The sequence below is a fragment of the Chiloscyllium punctatum genome, chromosome 26 (genome assembly GCF_047496795.1).
Source record: "Chiloscyllium punctatum isolate Juve2018m chromosome 26, sChiPun1.3, whole genome shotgun sequence".
Lineage (NCBI taxonomy): Eukaryota > Metazoa > Chordata > Chondrichthyes > Orectolobiformes > Hemiscylliidae > Chiloscyllium > Chiloscyllium punctatum.
In genome coordinates this window covers 36,416,853-36,443,260 of record NC_092764.1, presented here as the reverse complement: position 1 = coordinate 36,443,260, position 26,408 = coordinate 36,416,853, and the positions used below count along the sequence as shown (strand labels likewise).

The 26,408-nt window shown below is 38.0% G+C and overlaps 1 protein-coding gene across 1 annotated transcript in view; it reads right to left on the bottom strand.

The window, feature by feature from the left end:
- Positions 1-26,408, bottom strand: part of ap1g1 (adaptor related protein complex 1 subunit gamma 1) — a 110,698-nt gene that overhangs the window by 36,125 nt on the left and 48,165 nt on the right. Inside the window, exons 12-17 of the mRNA XM_072596138.1 lie at positions 25,778-25,918; positions 22,314-22,368; positions 15,948-16,070; positions 10,862-10,951; positions 6,471-6,598; positions 1,089-1,193 (exon numbers count right to left, since the gene is read on the bottom strand). Of these exons, the coding sequence (XP_072452239.1) occupies positions 1,089-1,193; positions 6,471-6,598; positions 10,862-10,951; positions 15,948-16,070; positions 22,314-22,368; positions 25,778-25,918 (642 nt within the window). The remainder of the gene's footprint in view (positions 1-1,088; positions 1,194-6,470; positions 6,599-10,861; positions 10,952-15,947; positions 16,071-22,313; positions 22,369-25,777; positions 25,919-26,408) is intronic.

The following is a 26,408-nucleotide window of genomic DNA, read 5'->3' as shown; positions in this document are numbered from 1 at the left end:
AGCACTCCGAAAGCAAGTGCTTCCAATTAAACCTGTTGGACTATAACCTGGTGTTGTGAGATTTTTAAACTTACTGCTGAAAGTATATTGCTCTTGCCAAATTGCCTATACATTTTTTTCTTCATGAGCTGAGTGGGATTAGTTGCACAATTCCCAAGAGTGAGCTCAAAGATAATGGAAACGAATTACCTCCTTTGAATTATTCTAAGCTCATCATCTTAGAAATCTACTCAATGAAAAGTCATGTTCCAGCCATCTCTAGAATTTGCCCTGAAGCAGAAACTTCTTCACGTCAAAAACCCCATTGCAGCACAAAGTTATTTATTTTCTCAATTAGGAGAAATCAAGCTACTCAAGAGTTTCACGTGGGAAGGAAAGGTTTTGCAAAGTTTATATTGAGATTAATTCATTTTTATCTCAGTTCAGTTCCAATTCATGAACAAACTAAAGCTTGAAAAGAAGCATACACAAGAAAAAGGAACTTTTTATGAACTAACCGTTTTTCATTCTTCCAAGTTCTTATTAGACACAGAACATGCAAAAACTTAATTCTATTTGAGTGAAGCATGACATTCAATTCATTTTTATCATACCTCTCCATTTAATCAGTTATAAAAGATCCTGAAGTCACTCACTCTTCCAATTTTGCTATCAAAAGGGAGTTTCATGCAGGTTCCTTTCATCAATTGTTTGAAACTGAACTACACAGGTTGACTTAATTTCCCAGCATCAAATCTTTACTATTTAACGATTCAATCAAATGCAAAATCATCATTACTCTTTAACTTCTAAAGGAATGTCTATAAGAAAAGCCAAAGTTCCAGCTGCAAGAATGGTACTAGAATGGAAACAATTGTGACATTTCCATTAACACAGTATTTTGTACACAGATTAGGTTTGACAAACAGAAAAGGTGTTGAGCATCTGGATATACCAAGAAATTATTGATTTGTATCGTTGCTCATATCAATTTTCTAGTTCTAGCATGCAATTTATATTGGTTCTAAAATAAAACTTCAAATAATTAACAGCATGGCAAATTGAAACTACTTGAATTCCACAGGCCACCATAACAGATTTCAACATACCTCATGTGATCAAATTTTTTGAAAAGCGCATTATATTCAACAGCCCTCTGCTGAAGTTCCACATCTATACTGCTTCCATACACAGATATTATCTTCTTAATTCGACTGAAAGAAAGAACCAATAATGTAATTCCTATTCTATTAGATCTACCTTAAAAGAAAAACAGCATTATTTTTAGTAAACACTGTAGAAGTACAAAGGAATTTGGATCACAATTTAATGTTTTTTTCTGAAAATGCAACTGTTGCGTGCTAGGACAGAATTTGTTGCTCACCCCCAAATACATTTTAAAAGATGCTGGCAAGCATCTTCATGACCATCTGCAATTCATCTGATGTACCTACACCCAGAGTGTTGTTAGGCTGGAGTTCCAGAATTTTGACCCAGCAACGGTGAAAGAACAGTGATATTCGCCCAAGTCAAGGAGATGTGGGATTGGGAGGGGGAAGGGGAAGTTGCAGGGGTGTTGTTTCCATGTTGTCCTATTAGATGGTATAATGCTGCTGATTTAGAAGATGCTGCAGTGTATTTGGTATAGGAGGCACACTGCTGCACTAGGAAGGAAGCAAATACTGAAGCTGGTGGATGTGGTGCCAAACAAGTGGATTACTTTGCCCTGAGTGGCGTCAAGCTTCTTGAGAATTCCTGCAGATGCACTCAATTAAGTAAGTGGATAGTGTTTTATTATATATCCAGGATGCACCTTGTTGAAGATGTGGAGACACATTGGGAAGTCAGGTGGTAAGTCACTCACCTTAGAATTTCAAACCCTGAACTGATCACCCAATCTCATTACTTATTTGAATAATGTGTTATGGTCAGCACCCCTTTCTTTCAAAACTTATTCTGGGCTTGCAGATTAAGGGTAGGGATTTTGAGGCTTCACTTCCTGTTTACTGTTATGTTGCACACCACCTTTCACGATTAGGCTGTGGCAGAATTGCAAAGCTTCAAACTGCTTCATGGATTGTAGGATCACTTAGATTTATCCATACCTTCTGTTTCTGGCATGTTGTAGATTCACCAAGTCGGCAGCTTAGTTTTAAGCAAGCTTTGTATTGGCCCTGGCTCACTCTTCTACACTCTGCATTGATCATATAGCTTCAATGGTAGAGTGGGGGATTTTTGCTAGGTAACAGTTATAATTGTGGATAAATATAATTCTGCTGCTGACAGCTCATTGTCTTATGGCCGGTCCATTTTGATCTGTTAGACATCTTCTGAATCTATCCAATTTAGCTATCAGATCATATAAACATATCTGGTTCACTGATCTGCTTAAATTGAAAGACAGTCCACTGAATCAAAGTACAGAATAAAGCTAAAATTAAATAACATCAGATAAATCACTGACATCATTGATCTAAGCATAGTCAAGATGGTGCCTGGGTCATTGACCGTAATGTAAGAGGTAAGCAGAACTGTGTCAGACTGTTGCGAGATGAGTGAGAGATAGCTCTTCTAATTTTGTCACAAGCCACCAGATGTTAGTAAAGGACTACTTTGTGGGGTTAAATAATGGCTCAGCAGTTAGCACTGCTGCCTCTCAGCACCAGGGACCCAAATTTGATTCCAGCCTCAGGTGACTGTCTGTGTGGAGTTTGCACATTCTCCCCATGTCTGTGTGGGTTTCCTCTGGGTGCTCTGGTTTCCTCCCACAGTCCAAAGATGTGAAGGTCAGGTGAACTGGCCATGTCAAATTGCCCATAGGGTTGGGCCAAGGGGCCTGTTTCCATACTGTAGGGAATCTAATCTAATCTAACTGGATTAGATGTTCTTTTTACTTCCAATGTCTAAGTCAATGCTGGTGGCCTGTCCAGGTTTGTTTCTTTTTGACTTTTCTACACCGTTAGAATATGAATCGTTTGCTAATTTCAGAAAGGAGTGAGGAATTAGTCATGTGCTGAGAGTCTGCAGTCACATGTGGGTCAGAAAAGGCAAAGTCAGATTTTCTTCCCTAAAAAGGGATTAGAGAACGAGATTAGTTTTAACGACAATTTAATAGTTTCACAGTTATTACTCAGACTAGCTTTTAATTCTAGATTACTTAAAGTATAAATTTCACTCGCTGCTGACTCCAGAGCATCAATTTAAAAAAACAGAACCTTAAAAGGTAATAATCTCTGTTTTCATAGCTCATAAAAATCCAGCGGTCTAGGTTAAACATGATTAGAGCATTATGAGGTTTAAAAAGTGTGGTGGGAGAGAAGTTCCAGTTTGTGTTACACTGACAATAGCACTGGGAAAAATGGAATCTGTTCGGTTGGGATGATCTACACTTGATATCATGATGGGACCAGTGTACTTGTAAGCTATACGATTAGAGAAGTAGAGAGGACAGTAAAAATTTAATGGCAAGGCATCAAATCTACTAAATGTGCAACCCAAATAACAGTCATGATTATAAAGAATAGTATTGATATCAGAAATGACAAACTCTCAGAGGAATAGTGTGTGCATGCGTAATAGTATATCAACAGCTAAGTTTAACGGTTACAAAAATAATATAGTGGCAAAAGTAAACATTCTCTATTTGAATGCAGCATTGAGAAAAACCAAGAAACTAACTGCAAATAGAAATAAGTACATTCTGATTGCTGTCTCATATAGGACATGAATACTGAAGGATACAACACATTTAGAAAGGTCAAGGAACTTGGCAAATGTAGAAAGCTGGCTCTATTAATTAAGAGAGGGTGACCCAAGGCAGGAAACCAGGAAGAAGTTGAGTAGATGAGAAATAAAAGAAAGTCACTTGTGGGAGTATTGTGCAGGCCCCTTAACAGTAAAACTAGATAAAGGGAGAAATAATGAGAGTTTGTGAGCAAGGTGTGGCAATCATGGGGATTTTAACCCATATAGAAATTGGAAAAATGAAATGGACAAAGGTAGGAGAGGGGAGGAATTCATGGAATGTTTTCAGTTTGTCTCATAACAGCACATTCTGACCAGAAAGCCAACAATGAGAACTGCAACTATACAACAAAATAGGAGTGTTGTCATAAAAGGCACGCTAGTCTGCAGCAATCATATGCTTGAATTTTACATTCAATTTGGGGGGTAAGAGAAGAGAGAGGAAGAAAGATTTTAAACTTACAGATAATTATCATGGAATAAAAGCAGATCCAGCTATTGTGAACTGGTAAATTAGGTTAAAGGAGAAGTCAACAAAAGATGCAGTGGGATATTTCAGAGTATTCTAACCAGAAAGCATAACTGTAATGAAGATAGTATAAAAAAGCAAAAGCATATTGAGTAAAGATGGGAGGCAAGTCAGAAGACTGGACAGAATATGGAAATTCGCAAAAAGAATGCTTAAAAAGGAATGGAGGAAGGTTAAGTTAGAGTACAAGAAAAAACTAGATAGAAATGTAAACCCAGAGTAACCATTTGTAAAAAAAACTTTGTAAAATTCCAAAAGTATTGAAAAAAAATTAGCAAGTGTTGCAGAAAGGGAGTAGGGAAAAGGGAGATAAAAGGTGAATTGAACAGGTATTTTGCATCAGTTTTCAATTTAGAGGATGAAAGTAACATCTCAGAAATAACTAAATGAAAAGAAAAGGAATAACCCCAGAAAATTACATTTCAACAAAGTGATAATGAGCAAATAGTTAGGACTATGCTCTAATAATTCACAGTGTTCTGACAGATTTCATCCTGTGGTCTGAAAAGATGATTAGTGAGACAGCTGATGCATCGATTGTAATTTTCAGAAGAATGCTTAGATTTGAGGAGGTTTCATTTAGTAGTTACATTACCAATCATTCAGGTGGTGGGAGGGAGCATGCAAGCAAGACAGCACACAAGAGAGAGCATAGCTTTACATGAAGAACTGTTAGTTGAAATATGCTGTTGGCAAAGGGGGAACCAATGCATGCATTACATTTGGATTTACAGAAAGCACTTGATAAAGGCAGAAGATAAAGGCAGAAGATAAAGGCTCATATTTCGGTGGCTAAAATAATCACATGAATTGGAAATTGGCTAGGTAATAGGAAACAGTAAGCATAAATAAGTGCTTTTCTAGCTGGCAAGCTGTAATAAGTGGTGTGCTTCAGATTGGTTCTAAGAACCTCAAATTTTTATAACTTACGTAAATGACTGGGATGAAGGGCCTAAGGTTAACATTGGATTTTTTTTGACGTTTTATAACTATTGTCAGTTTTGCCAGATTTTATGAATACCATTATAGGAGTTCCTCAGGGTATATTATTTTGTAATCATCCTGATCAGAGATGGAGCATGAGACTTAAACTCAGGACTCTTGGCTCGGGGGTAGGGATGTTACCACAGGGCCACAAGAATCCCAAGTTCCTCAGTATCAATCTAGGCAAAACTATCTCCAGCTGATTCAAAGATGCTCCCTTCATTAGGGAATCAGAACTGCCACTATTCGATGATCACTGCACAGTGCTCAAACACCATTTGTGATGCTTCAGATAACTGAAGCTGCTAGGGTACGTATGAAGCAAGACCCAAAACAACATCCAAGTTTGGGCTAATAAGCAGCAAGTAATTTTCATGACACAGAAGTCAAGAACAATGACTATAACAAATACGCAAACCATCTCTTGTTGACATTCAATGGCATTGCCATTACTGAATTCTCCCACTATTAACATCCTAGGGGCTGCTACTGATCAGAGATTCATCTTGGTGAGCCACAGAAACACAGGGTAGATCAGAAGTTAGGAAATACTTGCTACAAAATTCATATCTCCCTGATGCCTGCCCATCTACAAGTAACAAGGCAAGACTGTAATGGAACACTTTCCACTTGTTGAAATGGGTGTAGGTTCACTCAGCAGACTAGATACTCCCATCCAGGACAAAGCAGCCCATTTGATTGGCCATCCACTACCCTCAACATTCATTTTATTTACCAATAACACAGAATAACAGCAAGTGTGCATCTACATCTTCCAAAACCTGCAAACTTTAAGACCTAAAAGAGCAAAAAGCAGCAGATGCATAGGAACATCACCTGCACATTCCTTTCAAACAAATACCACCCTGACTTGAAAACATACTGCTGCTGTTTTATTGTCAGTGTCAAAATAACAAAACTCCTTTCCTAGTTGACCAGGAACTGAGCTGTGCCAGCTATACAATTACTGGAGTTACAGCGTATCAGAAGGTAGAGTACTGCAGCAAGTATTTCTGGTCAGGTATACCTCTATACAAAGACCTCAAATGGTTCCAAAAGGAAACTAACCTTCTCAAGAATAGGGGCTGGGTGATAAATGCTGAGTTCCAATGAACAAGGGGCCAAGATTAAGAGACCAGTAACATCATCACAAAGATATTGTCACATTAAATTATATCATTTTTCTAACACAAGGTAACTTATTGCCTTCCAATAGAAATGCAAAAGTACTTACTTTACATTTATGGTAAACCTTGTGCTAAGCTTCATAATTGCAGTGAGAGCATATCCTCTTGTTACAGATGTCGATATGTTTGACTGTAGTACAGTTTCTAATACATCCATAACTTCATCTTCTGTCACCTTTTGGGGTAAAAGGTACTAATGATCAGTAGGAACTATTTTGAACATAATCTCTGTACAGAGTCTCTTAACAATGTGAAGCTTGAACTATATGTTGCAAGTGCCAACTCTACAGCATGACCTGTAAAATATGAAAATTTCAGCACAATAACATTAGCCTAAGGAATGATCAAATTAATACCTGATCTACAGGTCTAGAGTTCAATTCCGGCCTATCAGAACACAATTTCTAGCTGGTTTGGTACTAAGTAGTCAGATTAGAGGTATTCCAATAATCTCTTTCTATACATATGCTGTTCTATATTTTAGTCTACATGAAAGCCTTTTTAAATTTTAAGTTTAATTCCTGCGTCAAGTTACATACCTGCTATCCTATCAGCCTAGAAGTTGGAACATAAGAGCAACCACATTTTTTAAAAATTAGCAAGACAAGTTCACTTGAAAATGGAAGAAAACACTTTCAAAGTAAAGCACTTTATTTTTCAATTTTTGTAAGATTGAAATTATAATGCCAAAAATCTGAAGCACGTTTTACAAATAGGAACTGGGTTCTGAAGCATGTTTTGTACATGAAGATAGGAAAATCCAAACCATTAAGTGGTAGGAAAGGTTGCCATCAAAACATTTACGAATAAACTATAAACGTACCTTTATATACATCACCTTTAAAAAGGCACAAGTCCAAAAATATCAATTTTAAAAACAGAAACATCAACTTGAAAGAAATATCAAAATGTTTGGCCAAACTGCTGTTTTAAAAAGGAAGATCAAGAGAGGTGAGAGGAAGAAATTCAAGCAGAGAAAAATGGTAGGCTAAATGTAAGGAATACAATCTAAATGAGGATTGTATCAGATAATAGAGACCAGGAAGGTAATACAAGTGGGGTAGCTTAGGTGACAAGGGGCTTGAAGCGGTCATGAAGGAATTTCGATAGGAGAATTAAATTTTGAAGTTAAAGCATAGATTCATCAAGTTTGATGAGAACTTAATATGGAATAGTACAATATGGATAATTTGCCTACAAATGCAAGATGAGGGGCTGATCGAAGCATTAGAATAATCAATTTAAGATTGCCACTTGAGAATAATCTTAGAACCTTTCAATCATATTAGTAGTCCTAAATTTTTTTGTGCAGTGTATGATAATAGTGATAGGTTCTGTATGAAGCATTGGGATGTTCTAGTTAAAAATAAAAAAAACACATTTTCTCAAACCTAATTCAATATAAAACAGATCAGTTATCATTCTTTGGAATCAGGAGGGGAAAATATACAGAAAAGAAACAATTAGTGAACTCTGTGCTAAGAAATTCACTACGTTACAACTCAAATATTACTTACCTTTGAGCATACTGGCTCCTTAACAGGAGAATGACAATTTACTTTGAAACAAACTATGAAATAGCATGGAAAGGACAGTTGGTCAGGTTTTTAATCTCTTAGTAACTTTGTTAGAAGTTACAAGCCTTGGTTAAAAGTTCATGTCCAGTTTGCTAATTTGCAACAACATGCACAGGTTATATATACTGAATGAAATAGCAAAAAAAAACTTGACCGAAGGTCAAGAATGTGGTGTAATAGATAGAATGCAAGAACTTAATTGGAACAAAAGATCATAACACAATTGCCATATTCTTCCATCCAGCTATCAAATCAAATTTTGAATATTAGGGTAAAATCTGACTTGGTTGCTAATCTTAAAAGTGAACTCCACGTGTTTTTTTTGTGAACCAGTTCCTTTTGTCTTAATTTCTTGATCCCATCAAATCTTGAGACAAAGATTAGGGTTAATTGGATTTGGAACAATCTTTTAATATGGGTTGAGCATTGGTTGATTTGGCAAGAAAGTGATTTGCAGGGTGCAACTGATTCCAAGTCATAAATGTTGGCGCTTGGGCCTCAGTTATTAATGACTTAAAACAAGGCGACTAAGTTTAATATATGACAATTCTGCTGCAACAAAATCATGATTAAGCCACACATCAACTTTCCAATCATACCCCCATAACTAGAGTCTCTTTGTATCCAAAGATGTAATAATCTGTTTTAAATATGCTCATAGATTGAGCATTCAGTGCCTGCTGTGGTAGATTCTGCAGACTTTCAACTCTCCAAAGTAAAGAAAGTACTCCTCACTCTAAATTGGCCAATGATTTATTCAAAACTATTATTCCTACCTCCATACTCTTCAGCCAAGGATAACAGCCTTTCAGCCGCTATCTTCTCAGAATTTAATATGTTTGAATTAAATCACTATTAATTCCACTGAAATCAAACAATTTTCTCATTCAAGGGATCCATCTGGTGAAACTTCAAATGCAACCTTCTACAAATCAAGTTAGAACTGAACACAGTAATCCAGGTGTGGTTTGACCAAAACCCTGTACCTTTGGAATAAGGCATCAGTATTTTTGCACCCTGATCCCCTATAGAGGCAATTTGCCTTCTAAATTGCCTGCTGTTAATTTCCTGTAATTCATGCTCAAGGACACCTAAATCCCGGTGATTAATACGGATGTGTAATTATATCTCCATAAAAAAAGAGTCGGTTTGTGCATTCTCCTTTCCTGGGTGGATACTTGCATAGTTTTTTTTCCATATTCTATTCCATCTTACCTTCTTGCTCACGAAACTGGTCAAAATCAATAATTTTTAGCCTCTGACTCTCCTCAGCTCTGTTGCCCATCTTGGTAAGCAAACTTGACTACTTAGTCACCTTGTTTGAAGACATTAATATCAGAGGCCCAAGCACCAACATTTATGACTTGGAATCAGTTGCGGCCTGCAAATCACTTTCTTGCCAAATTAACCAATGCTCAATCCATATTAAAACATTGGATTTGGAACAATTAACCCTAATCTGTCTCAAGATTGGATGGGAACAAAAAATTAAGACAAAAGGAACAGTTTCACAAAAAGAACATGTGGAATTCACATTTAGGATTAGCAACAAGTCAGATTTTACACTAACATTCAAAATTTGATTTGATCACAGGATGGAAGAATATGGCAATTTTACTGGAGCGGTTTGCTTAAAAGAGGGATGAACACAAACTGGTTGTGCTGAATATCCTGTAGTTAGTATCTATTTCAATTTCTAGCTCAGCATTTTGAAATCCCAATTCTGTATACTTCTGCTGCTTATCTGTTGCCTTTTTTTTGGAAACAATATTTATCCTAAGATATATTCTCATCTGCACAACCAAAATAATAGGTTTATACCAGATACATGGTGTAACAAAATTATTGCTTAGATTTTTTTTTTAAAAGAATAACACATCTCTATCACATTATTTTCTAAAAGAATACTAGCAACACCTGCACATTGGTCTTTTAACTGTCAAATGACTACACAAAAAAAGCATTTGAATGAAACAATGTCCTGACAAACAAAGCTTTGATACAAAGAGTACTTACTTTTACTTATCAAAAAAATGACAACCTTGCTAACTGATAGTTAAATAATCAGTGAATGCAGGCCATGGAAGTAAAGGAACACGTGTCAGAACATGAATGGGAAAGGGGACATAGTTAACCACTTGTGAGAGTGCATTTACTTCATAAAGCTGATCGAAAAAAAAGTTCCTGAAAGTTAATTTCAGTAAGAGAAGTGGTTCACTGTTCAACACAGGATGCAAAATACATTACTCAAGTAGCAAGTAAAATCTCAAATCTATGTACCTTCTCAAGACTGTACTGAAATAAACATTAAAATATATTTAATTTAGTTTTTCCCCTGGGGTATTCAGATGATTGATCTGTTTCAAGGACATTTTTTTCTTTCATGTTTTGCAATTACCTGCTCAATGGTACAATGATATTATTATAATGTGGCTTTTCCCCATTTAACATTTACAGCAACAAATTTCACACTCAATATATTTGCATCATAACAATGACAAAATTCATTAGGCCTCCAATGCATTGCTCTCTGCCCATCCATGTGCAATGATGCATTATATTCAGGATACCACCAAAATGCATGAGAACATGAGAATGCTTGAACAATGGCAATATTTCTGTATAGAACTATATACTATGCAATTCAATTTTGAAACATTCCAGCAAATTCAGGTTGCAGGATGACTTAAAAAAATGTATTTCTACCTCAATTGTAAATCAGGTTCTGTAGCTGCAATGCAACAAGCCACATTTTTGTCAAGGAATGCTTATGCTGATTTAATATGCTGAACTGTATGCACTTGCTATATTTAACAGCTTCTTTAAAAGTTAATAGCCTTATTTTGGAAAAGAAACATTACCTGAATAGGTTCCTCCTCTTCACATTGTCCAGAAACTAAAAGGTCACCGTACTCTCCCATACACCAAGCACCAACCTGCACAAGAGGTTGCTGTTGAAAGATGACCAGTTAGTCAGTCAGTCTTAAATAGCTTCATAAACGAATAATACAATTAATTTTCATTACAGTGTGTGCTTTTATAAAGCTGGTATGCTATTGAAGTTCAAAACCATAGGTCAGCACTGTAGTAGATGACAGTAAATTTCCTACAAGTATTGTTCAGAACAAAACTATTGCCTTTGGTCTGTATTACAAACTCAGGTTGCCCTGCCACCTCCTTCATTCCTCTCACTGGCAACTGAGGGAGAATAAAAACTGCTTACACTCTGGTATCAAATTTAAAAATCAAAAGATAAATTCACAATCACAAAATGATATAATTTCTTAAGACTGCCTATTTCCACATCTGTAACATCTTCTGACTAAATATCAGTCTAGCCTCAACTGTTGCTAAACATTCAATTGCACCTCAAAGATCTAAACTTGACTATCCTGACCCACTTCTAGCCAGCTTCCAATGTTTAATCTTCTATAAGCATGCAGATAATCCAAAACTCTGCTACCTGTCTTAACTAGCAAATCCCATTGTGCTCTGACTTAAAACAATTGCAAACTAAGCAATGCATCTATTTTAAATTTGTCTAATTTCTGAAGTGCCACGATTGCCTTATTCTACATCTCCAATTTTGTTCTTACTATATCTTTTTCCCCTCACTTTCATCAGTGAATCTGCCCTGTCCTCCATCTCATATCTTTATTTCCTCTTTCTTCCTAAACCCTTTCATTTGCATGGCTAAAGAACAGTTACAACACTAAGCTCATCCAGTTCTGACGGTTTCTCTCTCCATTGATGCAGTCAAATTCTGAGCATTTCTAGATTTTTATTTTGATTCCAGATTTCCAGAAAAGTATGAAAAATAGCTTATCTAAACTTACTTCTTTATTGGAGAGAAATACTGAAAAGGGAACAGTCCAAATGGGACTTGGGTGTTAAGTCTCATTCGCAGCTACTTGTTTTCAAGCCATATTGATCAACTCTAACACATTAAATTTGACAATACTAAACCCTCACTAGGAGTCTCAACTTTGGTTTATTTTGAGTTATTAGACAATGGTAATTTTTGTTTTTAAATAATGCAGGTGCACATGGAGTTGACCACTCCAAACATTTATCCACCCTAACCATTGGTTGTAGATATGAAGCTGCGTGACCATCCCAATGAAAGGATGAAAACTGACCCTTATAATATCAGAAATTCAACAGTTTTTGTTTTGAACAGAAGCCATCAGTATTGGAGTACTAATGCCCCCTACAATCAGCATGAATTTTCAGTGAAAAATGCTTGACTAATCTTCTTGAATTTTTTGAGGATGTAACTCGGAAGATGGACGAGGGAGATCCAGTGGATGTAGTGTACCTGGACTTTCAGAAAGCTTTTGATAAAGTCCCACACAAAAGAGGTTAGTGAGTAAAATTAGGGCGCACGGTATTGGGGGCAAAGTACTAGATTGGATAGAGAATTAGTTGGCTAATAGGAAACAAAGGGTAGTAATTAACGGCTCCATTTCGGAATGGCAGGCAGTGACCAGTGGGGTACCGCAGGGATCTGTGCTGGGACCGCAGCTTTTTACAATATATGTAAATGATATAGAAGATGGTATCAGCAATAACATTAGCAAATTTGCTGATGATACAAAGCTGGGTGGTAGGGTGAAATGTGAGGAGGATGTTAGGAGATTATAGGGTGACCTGGACAAGTTAGGTGAGTGGGCAGATGCATGGCAGATTCCTGAAATGGCAGGATTGCCTTACACGGAAAGACTGAAGCGACTGGGCTTGTATACCCTTGAGTTTAGAAGACTGAGAGGGGATCTGATTGAAACGTATAGGATTATGAAAGGATTGGACACTCTGGCAGGAGGAAACATATTTCTGCTGATGGGGGAGTGCCGAACCAGAGGACACAACTTAAAAATACGGGGTAGACCATTTAGGACAGAGATGAGGAGAAACTACTTCACCCAGAGAGTGGTGGCTGTATGGAATGCTCTGCCCCAGAGGGCAGTGGAGGCCCAGTCTCTGGATTCATTTAAGGATGAATTGGATAGAGCTCTTAAAGATAGTGGAGTCAAGGGTTATGGAGATAAGGCTGGAACAGGATACTGATTGGGAAAGATCAGCCATGATCATATTGAATGGCGGTGCAGGCTCGAAGGGCTGAATGGCCTACTCCTGCATCTATTGTCTATTGTCTAAAAAAAACCCCAAATTTGTTTGCTAATTTGAAATATTCTAAATTTAGTCATAAAATTATGGATAATCAATTCCACTGTAGATTCCTAAACCAATGATTCAGAATGACACGAAGGAAACATTACATTGGCACAAAAATAATCTTTAAATCACTTAAGTCTTGTTTAAAATGACAAGAATCATGATGCACTATTCAAGGAGCAAGATAGCACGAGGCCACCAAAATATCCACGAGTCATTTACAAATTTACTGAGCACAAATTGGCTGTCATGTTTGTCTGTGTAACAGCAACAAAGTCTACTTATAGAGGAACATGTTGTTAAGTCCTAAAGATAGGTTAGATGAAATTCAAGCGTGTCCTTTGTTAAACACAGGCCCATAACGAAACAAAATATCATGAAAGATAACATACAATGGAATAGACAAGTATAGCTTTAGAAGAGGAAGCCCCTGAGGGGTTACTGTGATTTTTCTGGCTACAATAAAATGACATATTGCTCTGAATTTCCAGCAAGCTTTGCCAAACACCTACATGTTAAAATGAAACTTAAACAGAAAGAAGAGGATCTAGACAAGAGGGAATGAATTAGAAAATGTATTGTCAGACTGGATAGCACTCATTTCACAGGAGCATCAATCATGCCAATATTTCTAATCTGTACAATATACTGGATATAAAACCCACTTGTAGTATATGTATGGTCAAATTTGCTGACAATTAAAAACAGAACAAAAATCAGTAAAACAAAGCAGCATTTAAATGGTCAGAGTTATGACCAATAAAAACTTGTTTTAACTATATAAATAACATCAGGGAGCTTAACTTTTGACATGCATACAAATGTGGTAGCTGATTAAAGTGAGCTGAAAGCCATGAAATATAGCAAGAAGGACTTATACACTTAATCGTACGGTCCTAGGGAGTGTTGCTGAACAAAAGCCTTGGAGTGCAGGTCATTTGCTCCTTGAAAGTGGAGTCACGGGTAGATAGGATAGTCAAGGCAGCGTTTGGTAGGCTTTCCTTTATTGCTCAGAGTTTGGAGTACAGGAGTTGGGACGTCATGTTGCGGCTGTAAAGGACACTGGTTAGGCCACTGTTGGAATATTGCGTGCAATTCTGGTTTCCTTTCTATCGGAAAGATGTTGTGAAACTTGAAAGGGTTCAGAAAAGATTTACAAGGATGTTGCCAGGGGTTGAGCTTATAGGGAGAGGCTGAACAGGCTGGGGCTGTTTTCCCTGGAGCATCGGAGGCTGAGGGGTGACAAAATTATGAGGTGCACGGATAGGGTAAATAGAAAAAGTCTTTTCCCTGGGATTGGGGGGTCCAATACTGGAAGGTATAGGTTTAGGGTGAGAGGGGAAATATATAGAAAAGACCTACGGGGCAACTTTTTCACGCAGAGGGTGGTGTGTGTATTGAATAAACTGCCAGAAGTAGTGGAGGAGGCTGGTACAATTGCAACATTTGAGAGGCATCTGGATGGGTATATGAATAGGAAGGGTTTAGAGAGATATGGGCTGGGTGCTGGCAGGTGGGACTAGATTGGGTTGGGATATCTGGTCGGCATGGACGGGTTGGACCAAAGGGTCTCTTTGCATGCTGTACATCTCTATGACTATGACTAAGTGAATACAAGATGACATATTATAATCCATTGATCTGGTCACATTGGGAGTACTGCCTGTGCAACATCAACTCCAGTCAACAATTTCTAAATAAAGATAATACAGTAGAAAAGAAACAAAAAAAACTGAAATGGGATGCGTTGAGAAACAATTCAATGGTTTAAGTTAAGTAGTCCAGACGTAGGCAATTGGGAATGCAGGAGATTAAGTACAGTAGACTCTGCTAGAACTCAATAGTCGCATTCTTGTGCAAACTCACATTATAAGAAAATTGTGCAATAGCCACACCATAGGGCCGGAATAGAGTTATAACAAATATGTGCTTTAGAAACACTGTCATCAATTTGTCAATCACATTACAATGAATTATCAAAACGTATGTTATAGCAGAATGGCCTGTATATCGAATGTTATATAAAAGTAGTGAAGCCAGAGATATAACTGGAAGTGAGTGGAAATAAGTTGGAAATAGATTATTCTGGCCATTTCCCAATACCTCAGACAAGATAGCAAAGTCTCATTCTTTAGATTCCAAATAGATACAAGAAAAAAAAATTGTTGTTAAAAGAATTAGTTGAAATGGGCCAAATAGCTTTCTTCCAGACTGAAGGAGGGTCGCTGGGTCTGAAACGTTGATTGTGTTTTCTCTCCACAGATGCTGCCTCACTTGCTAAATTTCTCCAGCAATTTGTGTTTGTTTCAGATTGTCAGTACTTCAGTTTTTTGTTATTTGGTTTCACTCACATTAATTTATAAGAATGTCACTTCAATAACTCCACACTGGCCACATTAAACTTCCGCATACTGACCCAAAAGTCAAAGTCTTTTGAAGTTAACCATTACGGATGAAAACGCAAACATTTGAAATGACAAACAGCAGACAAAAAAAAGTCAGTCACTATCTCTTCATACAATACCTTTAAACCTGTAATACAATAAACAAAGACACTTATCTTTGAACACATCACAAAATCCAAATTCAAAGCAAAATATATGTAATGGGATTTTTACAAGACAACTGTTCAGCTTTATCTTGAAATCAATGCAAGGAACAAAAAACACAATTAAATTAAGACAGATAATTAATTTAATTGTAAACCAGCTTTCAAACACTTAAGCTTGAAATTAGCACTTCTACATTGTGTTGCTATTTTAAATGTTGTACCTGAGACGTATCTTCCAGGACAGCTTTGTAAAGTTTCTGTACTGTGTAGGCATGCATTTCAACACTATTGGTGATCAACTGGATCAAGTTGGGCACTGCATCATCTCTTACATAACTGCCAGCCTAAAATGGAAACATAGAAAAATTATGGACCATTGTAACAATAGTGATTATAGAAAAAGAAAATTCAGTCGGCAAATACAACAACAACTTAAGGCTGTTTCCCACCTATCAAGCTTGAAAAATCATTGCCTCTCAGTGAGAATTAGAGGAGTGAAGTAGTGAGGCTGAGAGAGAAGGCACCTCTTGGAGTGAGAGCACACCTGTTAAAATTCAGCTGGAAATCTGTGCCCATTGCAATCACAGAGCTTGGTTTCCTAAGATTTCTCTTTGCCATTCACTTGGGATCGCAAACTCCCCACAAAGTTCAACTTAAAATTTTCAGACAAAACTATATACTTTACAGTAGCCCCAATGTCTGTACACTATGGAAATGTATAAGTCAGGGGTATGTTGAAATACTTTCCATTTGCAGGGATTAGTGAAGCTCCAATATTCAAGAATCTCAACACTACAGAAAGCAAATCACATGACTGACATCTATTGCAGTCACTCCTTCCACCACTGATGCACAATAGCAGCAGTGTGCACCATACACAGGTCTGCAGTAGAGCAATTCTTCATTCCTCCCTCGATAGTACCTTGCAAACCTGACTTTCTAGGTAACAGAGGTCATAAGGGTAGCAGATTCACAGGGAAGTTATTGTTTGCAAAGCTCCCAACCAAGCTACACACCATTCTGATTCAGAACTTTAATGTCTATTCCTTCCGTGTTGCTGGATCAAAATTAGGGGAGCCATTCCCCAACAGTACTATGTACGACCTACTGACAAAGGACTGCAGTGGTTCAAGACAGCAGCTCATTACCACCTTTTCAAGAGGAATCAGAAATGGGTGCTAAATTGGCCAAGCCAGTGAAAGCCACAACACAAGAAAGAAAAGTGGAACACCATGAAAGTTTCAGACATAGAAGCTATTCTATCCCATGCCAAACCCTTTTTGTTCATTCCTATGTAGGTAACTTTACCTTCTAGTTTTCCAAAGCCGACAAATTTTCAACATAGACAAGTCCTTTCATGATCTCCCTACCTCTATTCATTTCCAGCCATAAAAATCAAAGAACAAAAAAGTTTCTGAAATCTGACCTTGTTCATTCCATCTTTGCATCACCATAGTTAGTCATGCCTTCAGGTAACCAGATCAGAAATTCTTTCCTCACATAGAACCCCTACAGTGGGCCATTTGGCCGATCAAGTCCAACTCTCTAAAGAGCATCCCATCCAGATTCTCCCACCCCTGCAATCCCAAAATTTCTCATGGTTAATCCACCCAGCCTTCACATCCATGAATATCATGGGCAATTTTGCATGGCCAATCCACCTAACCTGCACATCTCTGGAAGGTGGGAGGAATCTCATGCAGGCACGGGGAGAATGTGTAAAATCCATACAGAGAGAATCAAACTCGAGTCCGTGACACTGTAAGGCAGCAGTGCTAATCACTGAGCCTCTGCCCCTTAGAATCAAGATACTGTGTCTTTGGCCAGGTAACCCATCCTAACGTTGGACTTGTTTAGCTTAGTGCCAATTTTTGTCTGATTATGATTCAGAAGGGTCTTGGAATTTTTGCCTAAGTTATATACATGCAATCCAAATATTATTGTTAAAACCTACAATAGCCAGGGACTGGATTGCAAAAATTCTGCTTTAAACAAAGTGAAATTTTGCTTATAAAGGTATGAACAAAAAGAAAGAGGCACACAAAGGTAGGCACTAGTTCTGGCCGGTGGATAAACTCCTGCAGCAATCTGAGATTCAGCTGCCTCCATCTGTTCTGTCCTGCACACATCATGGCAAAATAAAAACAATAGTAATTTTCTATTAGCACATTATCCTATCGCAATTGAAAAGAATTTAATAGCATAGATCACAAATCAATAGAATCAAGTCCTGATAACAATCTGACATGTAATTTAGTTTGGTTTCCACAAAAAAAGTCATGCTGCCATTGTTAAATTAGCACTTGCCAAAACATGGTCAAACAAATTTTGATCACTCCGTATCAAATTAACTTTCAATAATATAGGAGAGCAAGGAAATTAATTTCAAAACTTTACAAGTGTACTTGTGTCCATTAATTAAGAGGGCTAACTAGAAATTTGCTGGAATGGAGACTGAGGGGAAGCACTCGTGCTCTGTCTGGTCCATAATCAATGCTGAAAAACTACTACTTCTACACAGTAGCTCTCATTTCCTTTCAGCTGCTGAATTACTAGAGTCCTACAATACCCAATGGCAGTGGTAAAATCAACGAGCACTAAAATGTTTAGAACTCAAACCAGCCACCCATCTCGGGGGAGCAAGTTGACCATCTCTTTCCCCCTGTCCTCAGTGGATAGATTCAAGACAATTGGTTCAGGTTTGAGATCTAAAATTTTAAACACCCATCCAGCCAAAAACACTTGAGTTTAAAATTGCCCTCAATGCGTCAAGACTTTGAAAATTTAATGAAAACTTAAATGCCATTTACTGGTGCGGTTTGAAGGTAAATGTTTTCTACGCACATCAACCTAGTTCTCAATCTTGCATTGTATTCAGTGAACCAAATTGTACATAGCATGAAAAACAAAAGTCTTTTTCTAGCTAGGGAAGTTTGCATTTCGAAGTCATCCCTATGGTAAAATATTTCTCTATAAGAAACTTGACATTGACTTCTATGAGAAATTGCTGAGATTGGTGACTGATTTTAGTAACCTAAGTCTAAGATTTGCATGAAATAAAATGTTATATAGATAAGAACAGCTCTTAAACATTATACTGCAGACACATTAAATGTGGTTAAATGTCTTTATACTTTACCCATTAATACTCAACAGAATTCAGGAATGGTGAATTTGTATAATCATGCACATAATTGTACATTTGAGCTTCAAAGATCAAAAGTGAACCATCCAGTCGTCAGAAACTTTTCTACTGGACCAAATTTTGTTCAAAATCCAAAACTTAGAGTAATTACATCTTATGGACTGTTATTATCAAAACAAAATGCATACTAGCTTAGTTATAAGGTTGAATATACAATTGACCCCTTCACACAAGTGCTGTAATAGCATCAACTCTCAGCTATGATTCACTTTATCTTGCTCAGTATAGCAACGTGGAGCTTGCTTTTTTTTTTGAAAAAAATTTAACTGTGCTGTCAAAGTTATCTTCAGACATTTACAAGTAATTATTTAATGTGCTGCATCTTGTACATTTTTATATAATTGACTCTTCTCAAAACAGCATGTTAAAATAGTTTGATATTTTGCATTTTATCATTTCATTTGTCCTGATTTATGGTATGACAATTTACAAAAACGAAACTTTAACTTTGTCTGTGAAACAATCTTTACACCTCAGATACTAGATTCAAATTACCTTACTTTTAGAAGCCAAAGACATGGTAGTCATTCAAGTCTTTGGTGATCTATGCCATATTAAAAAGAGGCCGAACTAACCTTGCTACACTACTGTCTCCCCAAGATACTATTTCTAATGCCTGCTTTATAAGACATAGGAGTGGAAGTAAGGCCATTCAGCCCATTGAATCCACTCCATCATTTAATCTTGGCTGACAGGGCATTGCAATTCCATTATCAGCACTCTCCCTGTAGCCCTTAAATTCTTGATCTCGCTAGGAATTGTCAATCTCTGCTTTGAAGACATTTAATATCCCGGCCTCCACTGCGCTCCATGGCAATGAATTCCACAGGCTCACCACTCTCTGGCTAAAGAAATACTTCCATTCGAAACTGGCCCCCTCTAATTCCAAGGCTGTGCCCACGGGTCCTAGTCTCCTCGCCTAATAGAATCAGATTCCCAGCATCCACCCTTTCTAAGCTATGCATTATCTTGTAAGTTTCTATTAGATTTCCCCTCAATCTTCTAACCTCAAAAGAATACAATCCCAGGATCCTCAACCGTTCATAGGTCAGGCCCACCATTCCAAGGATCATGCATGTGAATCTAGTATTCCAAATGGGGCCTAACTAGAGCTTTATAAAGTCTCAGAAGCACACCGCTGCTTTTATATTCTAACACTTAGATAAATGACATTACATTCGTTTTCTTAATCACGGATTCAACCTCCAAGTTAACCTTGAGAGAATCCTGGACTAGCACTCCCAGATCCCTTTCTGCTTCGGTTTTATGAATTTTCTCACAGTTTAGAAAATACTCCATGCCTGTATTCTTCTTTCCCCCAAAGTGCAAAACCTCGCATTTGCTCACACTGAATTTCATCAGCCATTTCCTGGACCACTCTCCTCAACTGAAAATCTTTCTGCAGCCTCTCCACCTCCTCAGTACTACCCGCCTGTCCATCTAACTTTGTATCACTGGCAACGTTGCCAGAACGCCTGCAAGTCCCTTCACCCAGATCATTAATATATACAGTGAACAGCTGCAGCCCCAACACTGAACCCTGCGGGACACCACTCGTCACCAACTACCATTCCAAAAAAGAACCTTTTATCGCAAATCTCTGCCTTCTGTCAGACGGCCAATCCTCAATCCATGCCCGTAGCTCACCTCAAACACCATGGGCCCTCACCTTACTCAGCAGCCTCCTGTGAGGCACCTTATCAAAAGGTCTTTTGGAAGTCTAGCTAGATTACACCAGGGAAACCCAGTGGATATTATCTACTTATTACCTGTTCAAAAAATTCTAACAGGTTTGTCAGGCACTACCTCCCCTTAAATCCATGACAACTCATTCTAATCCGACCCTGCACTTCAAAGAATTTAGAAATCTCATCCTTAACGATGGTTTCTAGAATTTTACCATCAACCGAGGTTAGGTTAATCAGCCAATAATTTTCCACCTTTTGTCTTGATTCTCTCTTGAACAAGGGGGTTACAATAGCAATTTTCCAATCATCTGAGACTTTCCCTGACTCCAGTGACTTTAGAAAGATTATAACCAACGCCTCCACTAATTCCCCAGCCACCCCCCTCAGAACTCTAGGATGTAGCCCATCGGGGCCAGGAGAGTTATCAATTTTTAGATCTTTTAGTTTTTCTAGTACTTTCTCTTTTGTAATGGCTACCATACCCAACTCTGCCCATGACTCTCCTAATTGTTGGCATATTACTCATGTCTTCCACTGTGAAGACTGACAAAGTACTTAAGTTCTTCAGCTATTTCCTTATCTCCCAGCACTAGCCTTCCTGCATCAATTTGGAGCAGCACAATGTATACCTTTGCCACTCATTTGTTTCTTATGTATTGAAAGAAACTTTTACTATCATTTCTAATATTACTGGCTAGCCTATCTTCATATTTGATCCTCTCCCTGATTTCTCTTTGTTATCCAGTTGGTTTTGTAGCTTTCCCATTCTTCTGATTTCCCAGTGCTCTTGGCCACTTTATAGGCTCTCTTTCTTTTTCTTTGATATATTTCCTGACTTCCTTTATCAGCCATGGCTATCTAATTCCCCCCACCCTGGATAAATCTTTCTTTTCTTTGGGATGAACCTCTGTATGGTGTCCTCAATTACATCCAGAAACTCCTACCTTCATTGCTCTACTATCTTCCCCGCTAGGCTCTGCTTCCAGTCAATTTTCGTCAGTTCCTCTCATGCCCCTGTAATTACCTTTATTTACCTGTAACACCATTACATTTGATTTTGCCTTCTCTCTTTCAAACAACAGACTGAACTCTACCATATCATGATTGGTGCTTCCTAAGCGTTCCCCTACTCCAAGCTCTTTTATAAAGTCTGGCTCGTTACATAGCACTAAGTCCAGGATAGCCTGCTCCCTTGTGGGCTCAATCACAAGCTGTTCCAAAAGCCAGCCCGTAAGCATTCCATGAATTCCCTTCCTTTGGATCCACTGGCAACATTATCCACCCAGTCCACTTGCACACTGAAGTCCCCCATGATCACTGTGACCTTGCCTTTCTGGCATGCCCTATCTAGAACACACCTACTTAAATCGCAATCACTTGCCTTCCCAACAGCCTCCCTGCTCCAACCTCACTTCCGCCCTGCTCCCACGGCTCTCGGCTGTAAAAAAACAGGTTTATCTTTGTTTAAAGATGCATTGCCATATCTTAACTGCATCCTGTGACAATGCATCCCAGCTCATTTTTGTTAAAATGGAATTGAAATTGTAGGCTTTCTATATTTCAAAGTTAAGGAGATCTTACATCAGTAGTTTGGGAAATTAGAGGCCCAAGTTAACAGTCCAATATCTAACCCACTCAAGCCGAATGTGTAAAATTAAAGAGAAAAGCTGCAGCTTTAAGATGAGACCTCTTACCGTTGTTAACACTTTCATTATTGTGTCTATGTGCCATCTTTTGGATGGTGCATACCTGTTTAGAAAAATAAACATTATGAGAAGATCTTTGCCCCAAATGTTTTGTATTTCTTAATACTCTGATAGTCAAATGGCAAACTTTTTTTAAAAATGTAATGATCATACTAAAAAAGCCCAAAATCTGGTTTACTATTGCTTTCCAGAAAGCACTTACAAAAATGACATGGATGTAGGTTTGCTCGCTGAGCTGGAAGGTTCATTTGCAGACGTTTCGTCACCATGCTGGGTAACATCTGTGAGCCTCCAGATGAAGCACTGGCGATGTTTCCTACTTTCTATTTAGATATTTAGGTTTCTTGAGTTGTTGATGCCATTTCCTGTGGTGATGCCGTTTAGGTAGACCGTGCCCAAGTCAATGTGTTTGTTGAATGAGTTCCAGTTGGATTGCTATGCTTCTAGAAATGCTTCTGTATACACGCACAAGAAATCAGCCCAATATCCACAAACTAAGCTGCATCAGAACATTATTTCAATGAGCCATCACACACTGCAGCACGAAGGAACTGCACAGAGCAGAGGAAAATCACATATGCAGTGTATTCAAGAAGAATAGGTATCCAATGAACACAGTCCGCTGATTTCACAGCAACAAACCCAAACAAGCAGAGAAAACGTGTCCAGAAACCCTAGTCACTCTCCCCTACACCAAAGACATCTCAGAAATGACTGCCACACTACTGAGACCCCTTGGCATCATGGTATCCCACAAAACCACTAACGCACTAAAACAGCAGCTAATGAACTTGAAAGACCATGTACAGATAAGCAAAACTCATGTCATTCACAAAATATCGTGCAAGAACTGTAACAAACACTACATTGGACAAACAGGCAGAAAACTAGCCACCAGGATACATAAACATCAACTAGCCACAAAACAACATGACCCTCTCTCACTAGTATCCTTTACATACGGAAAGGAAGGACACCACTTCGACTGGGACAATAAATCCATCCCAGGACAAGCCAAACAAACATGCACAAGAATTCCTAGAAGCATGGCATTCCAACTGGAAATCAACACACATTGACTTGGACCTGACTTACCACCTCTACGCTCTTCCCCCACCCCTCCCAATAAGGAAAAGAACAGGAAATGACATCAGCAACCCAAAGAAACCCAAGCATATAAATAGAAAACAGGAAACATCAGCAGTGCTTCAGCCAGAGGCTCACTGAAGATGTTACCTAGTATGGTGATGAAGGGTCTGAAAATGAACCTTCCAGCTCAGCGAAAAACCTACATCCAGAACCTGAGCTACAAATCTTCTCAAAGCTCGCTACTTACCTTTCAACTAGAGGATCTTTAAATTTGAGAAGGTTGTGGGATCCAGATTGCAGGAAATCCTTCCTTTTAACCATTCTCTGCCATCACTCTACTTCATCTTTAAGAGACTTGTATGCAAAAACATGGTGCGGCTTGATTGTCTAATTATTACCATTTTGAATGACGGTGACAAGCTCTTCTCATTAATATCAATGTTGCTAAATTTCTGATGGTCTTCAAAGTATTTTCTTTGTCCTCTCCAGAATTCTAGATATTTGATAATGAATAACCAGGACCAGGCAGGGAACACACTTTTTGGCCACCCAGATGCAGGACTTAGTCCACTGTAGTCAATTTTTCAGAAGGTTTGCCCGATCCTTATGGAACTGGCTACAAAAAGGACAGCAGCATTCACTAGGTAGTTCTCCCACTGAATTCAGAGGATGTGACAGAGGCATTGCTGACAGAATTCCTCTAGTGCTGTTACAGATCAGTGATACATAACTGACAAGCAGACAACTGATGGTTGTTTTTAGTAAGAAGAATGGGACAAGACAACACATGCTAGATATACAATTTTAAACAGAGTGCAAGAACAGTTTTTGCACAAGTTTTTTAAGGTGACAAGAACAAATTGTACAATCCCAGAACACAAGCATTATCAAAGAGTATGGAAGCCACAAATTTGTGACAAATTTTCATAAAACACTAGTTCAACCTTAGAGAGGTAGCACTATGCTCAAGACTGCACACAATATTTTAGTAAGAATGCAAAAGCTGGAGAGGATATAGATGACAATTATCAGAATAGGTGGACAAAAGACAAGTTGGATAGCAGTAACGCAAATCAAGGGTTTAGATAGTTTTCTCTTTATTCACGGTTTCTAATGTCGGATGGGTGGATAAATAGAGAGAACTGAGTAGGTAACTGACAAAAGGAAACATGGTGAATAAAGGGAAAAATCAATAGTTGTGGTTGATTTGGATGTTAAAAAGACATTCTACAAGGCGACATAAAAGGTCACTATGTAAGATATTAACGCATGGTACTGCAGGAATATAGTAGTATGGACAGAGTTGGGATAAATGGGTCATTTTTCGGTGAGCAAACCATCACTTTTGGAGTGCCACAGGAATTGGTGTTGAGGCCTCAACCATTTACAAACAGTATCAATGACTTGGATGAAAGGACAATTTAGTGTAGCAACATTTGCTGACAATACAAAGATAGTAGGAAAGCAAGTTGAGCAAGACTTAGTGTACAAAGGTATTTGAAGATGTTAGACAAGAGGACAAAAATTCAGAGATGGAGTCTAATTTAGGAAAAATGTGAAAATGTCCACTTGAGGAATAAAAAGCAGACCATTAAAATTATGAGACACTGCCAAAATGCAGAGAGAGCTTGGTGTCCTTCTACATAAATCAAAATAATTAGTATGCAAATACAACAAGTCACTAGGAAGGCAAATTAAAACTTAGCCTTTACTACAAGAAATATAAAATAAATGTTTGCTACAACTGTATAGAACAACGATGAGATCTAGAGTATGCACAATATCTCAGTTCCCTTACTCAAGAAGGGATGCATCTACATAGGAGGTAGTCCACAAAAGGTTCACTAGGTTGCTTTTTACATGAGGCAGAGCAAATTGGGCCTGTACTCGTTGGGAGTTTAGAAGATTGAGAGGTGATCTAATTGAAGAAAATTCTGATGTAGCATGAAAGGATAGATGCTAAAAGCATGTTTCCACTCATGTGAATCCAGAACTAGGAATCTCAGTTTAAAAATAAAAAGTTTCCCTATTTAAGGTGGAGTGAGGGTTTTCCTTCAGACTCATTAGTCTTTGGAAGGCTGAACTCCCGATTTTAGTGGAAGCTGGGTCACTAAATATACATGTGGCCAAATTAGATAGATTTTTGAACAATAGGGGAAAGGCAGAAGTGTAATCAGATCAACCTAAATCTTACTGAACGGTGCAAAGGTTAGAATGTGTACCCTTACTCTTATTTGGCATGTTATGCACGTATAGTAGATGCAGGATGTGTTGTTTTAACCAAACCTGTGAACGTCAAATTTTATTGTTATTTATTAACAACTTTATGAAACATTGAAATAACTTGAAATATAAACCCGTACTTCTCTGCTGCAAGAAAGATGCCAGAGGCACAATCAGCTTTGAATTCAGGATCACACAAATCCAGGAAATACAGCAATTCCTTCATCATTCCTCTAACATTATTTCCATTTACTAGAGCAAAGCTCAGTTCCATTGCACGCCTAAAAAGGCAAATAAAAAGGTGAAGTAAGTTTGTGCTTTACCAGAATGAGAACCACCCATCAAAGTTTCAATAATTTTTGTTGAAATTGACATATTTAATTTCATTTGCAAGCCATACGCCTGCAAAACAAATTCAATACTTTTGTTGAAGAACAAGTTAAATTTTGAACTCATTAACACATTGAAAGAGATCGCACAAATTCCTTCCAATATTATATCACAGGACCTTGGTGTGCAAACAGACCCTTTGGCTCAACAAGTCCACACCGATCCTCAAAAGAGTAATCCACCCAGACCCATTCGCTTAACTTATATTTACACCTGACCTACACATCCCTGAACACAGTGGGCAATTTAGCCGAGCCAATTCACCTAACCTGCACATCTCCGGACTATGGGAGGGAACCCATGCAGACACGGGGACAATATGCAAACTCCACCCAGATAGACAGTTGCACAAAGCTGGACTCTAGCCCGGGTCCGTGGTCC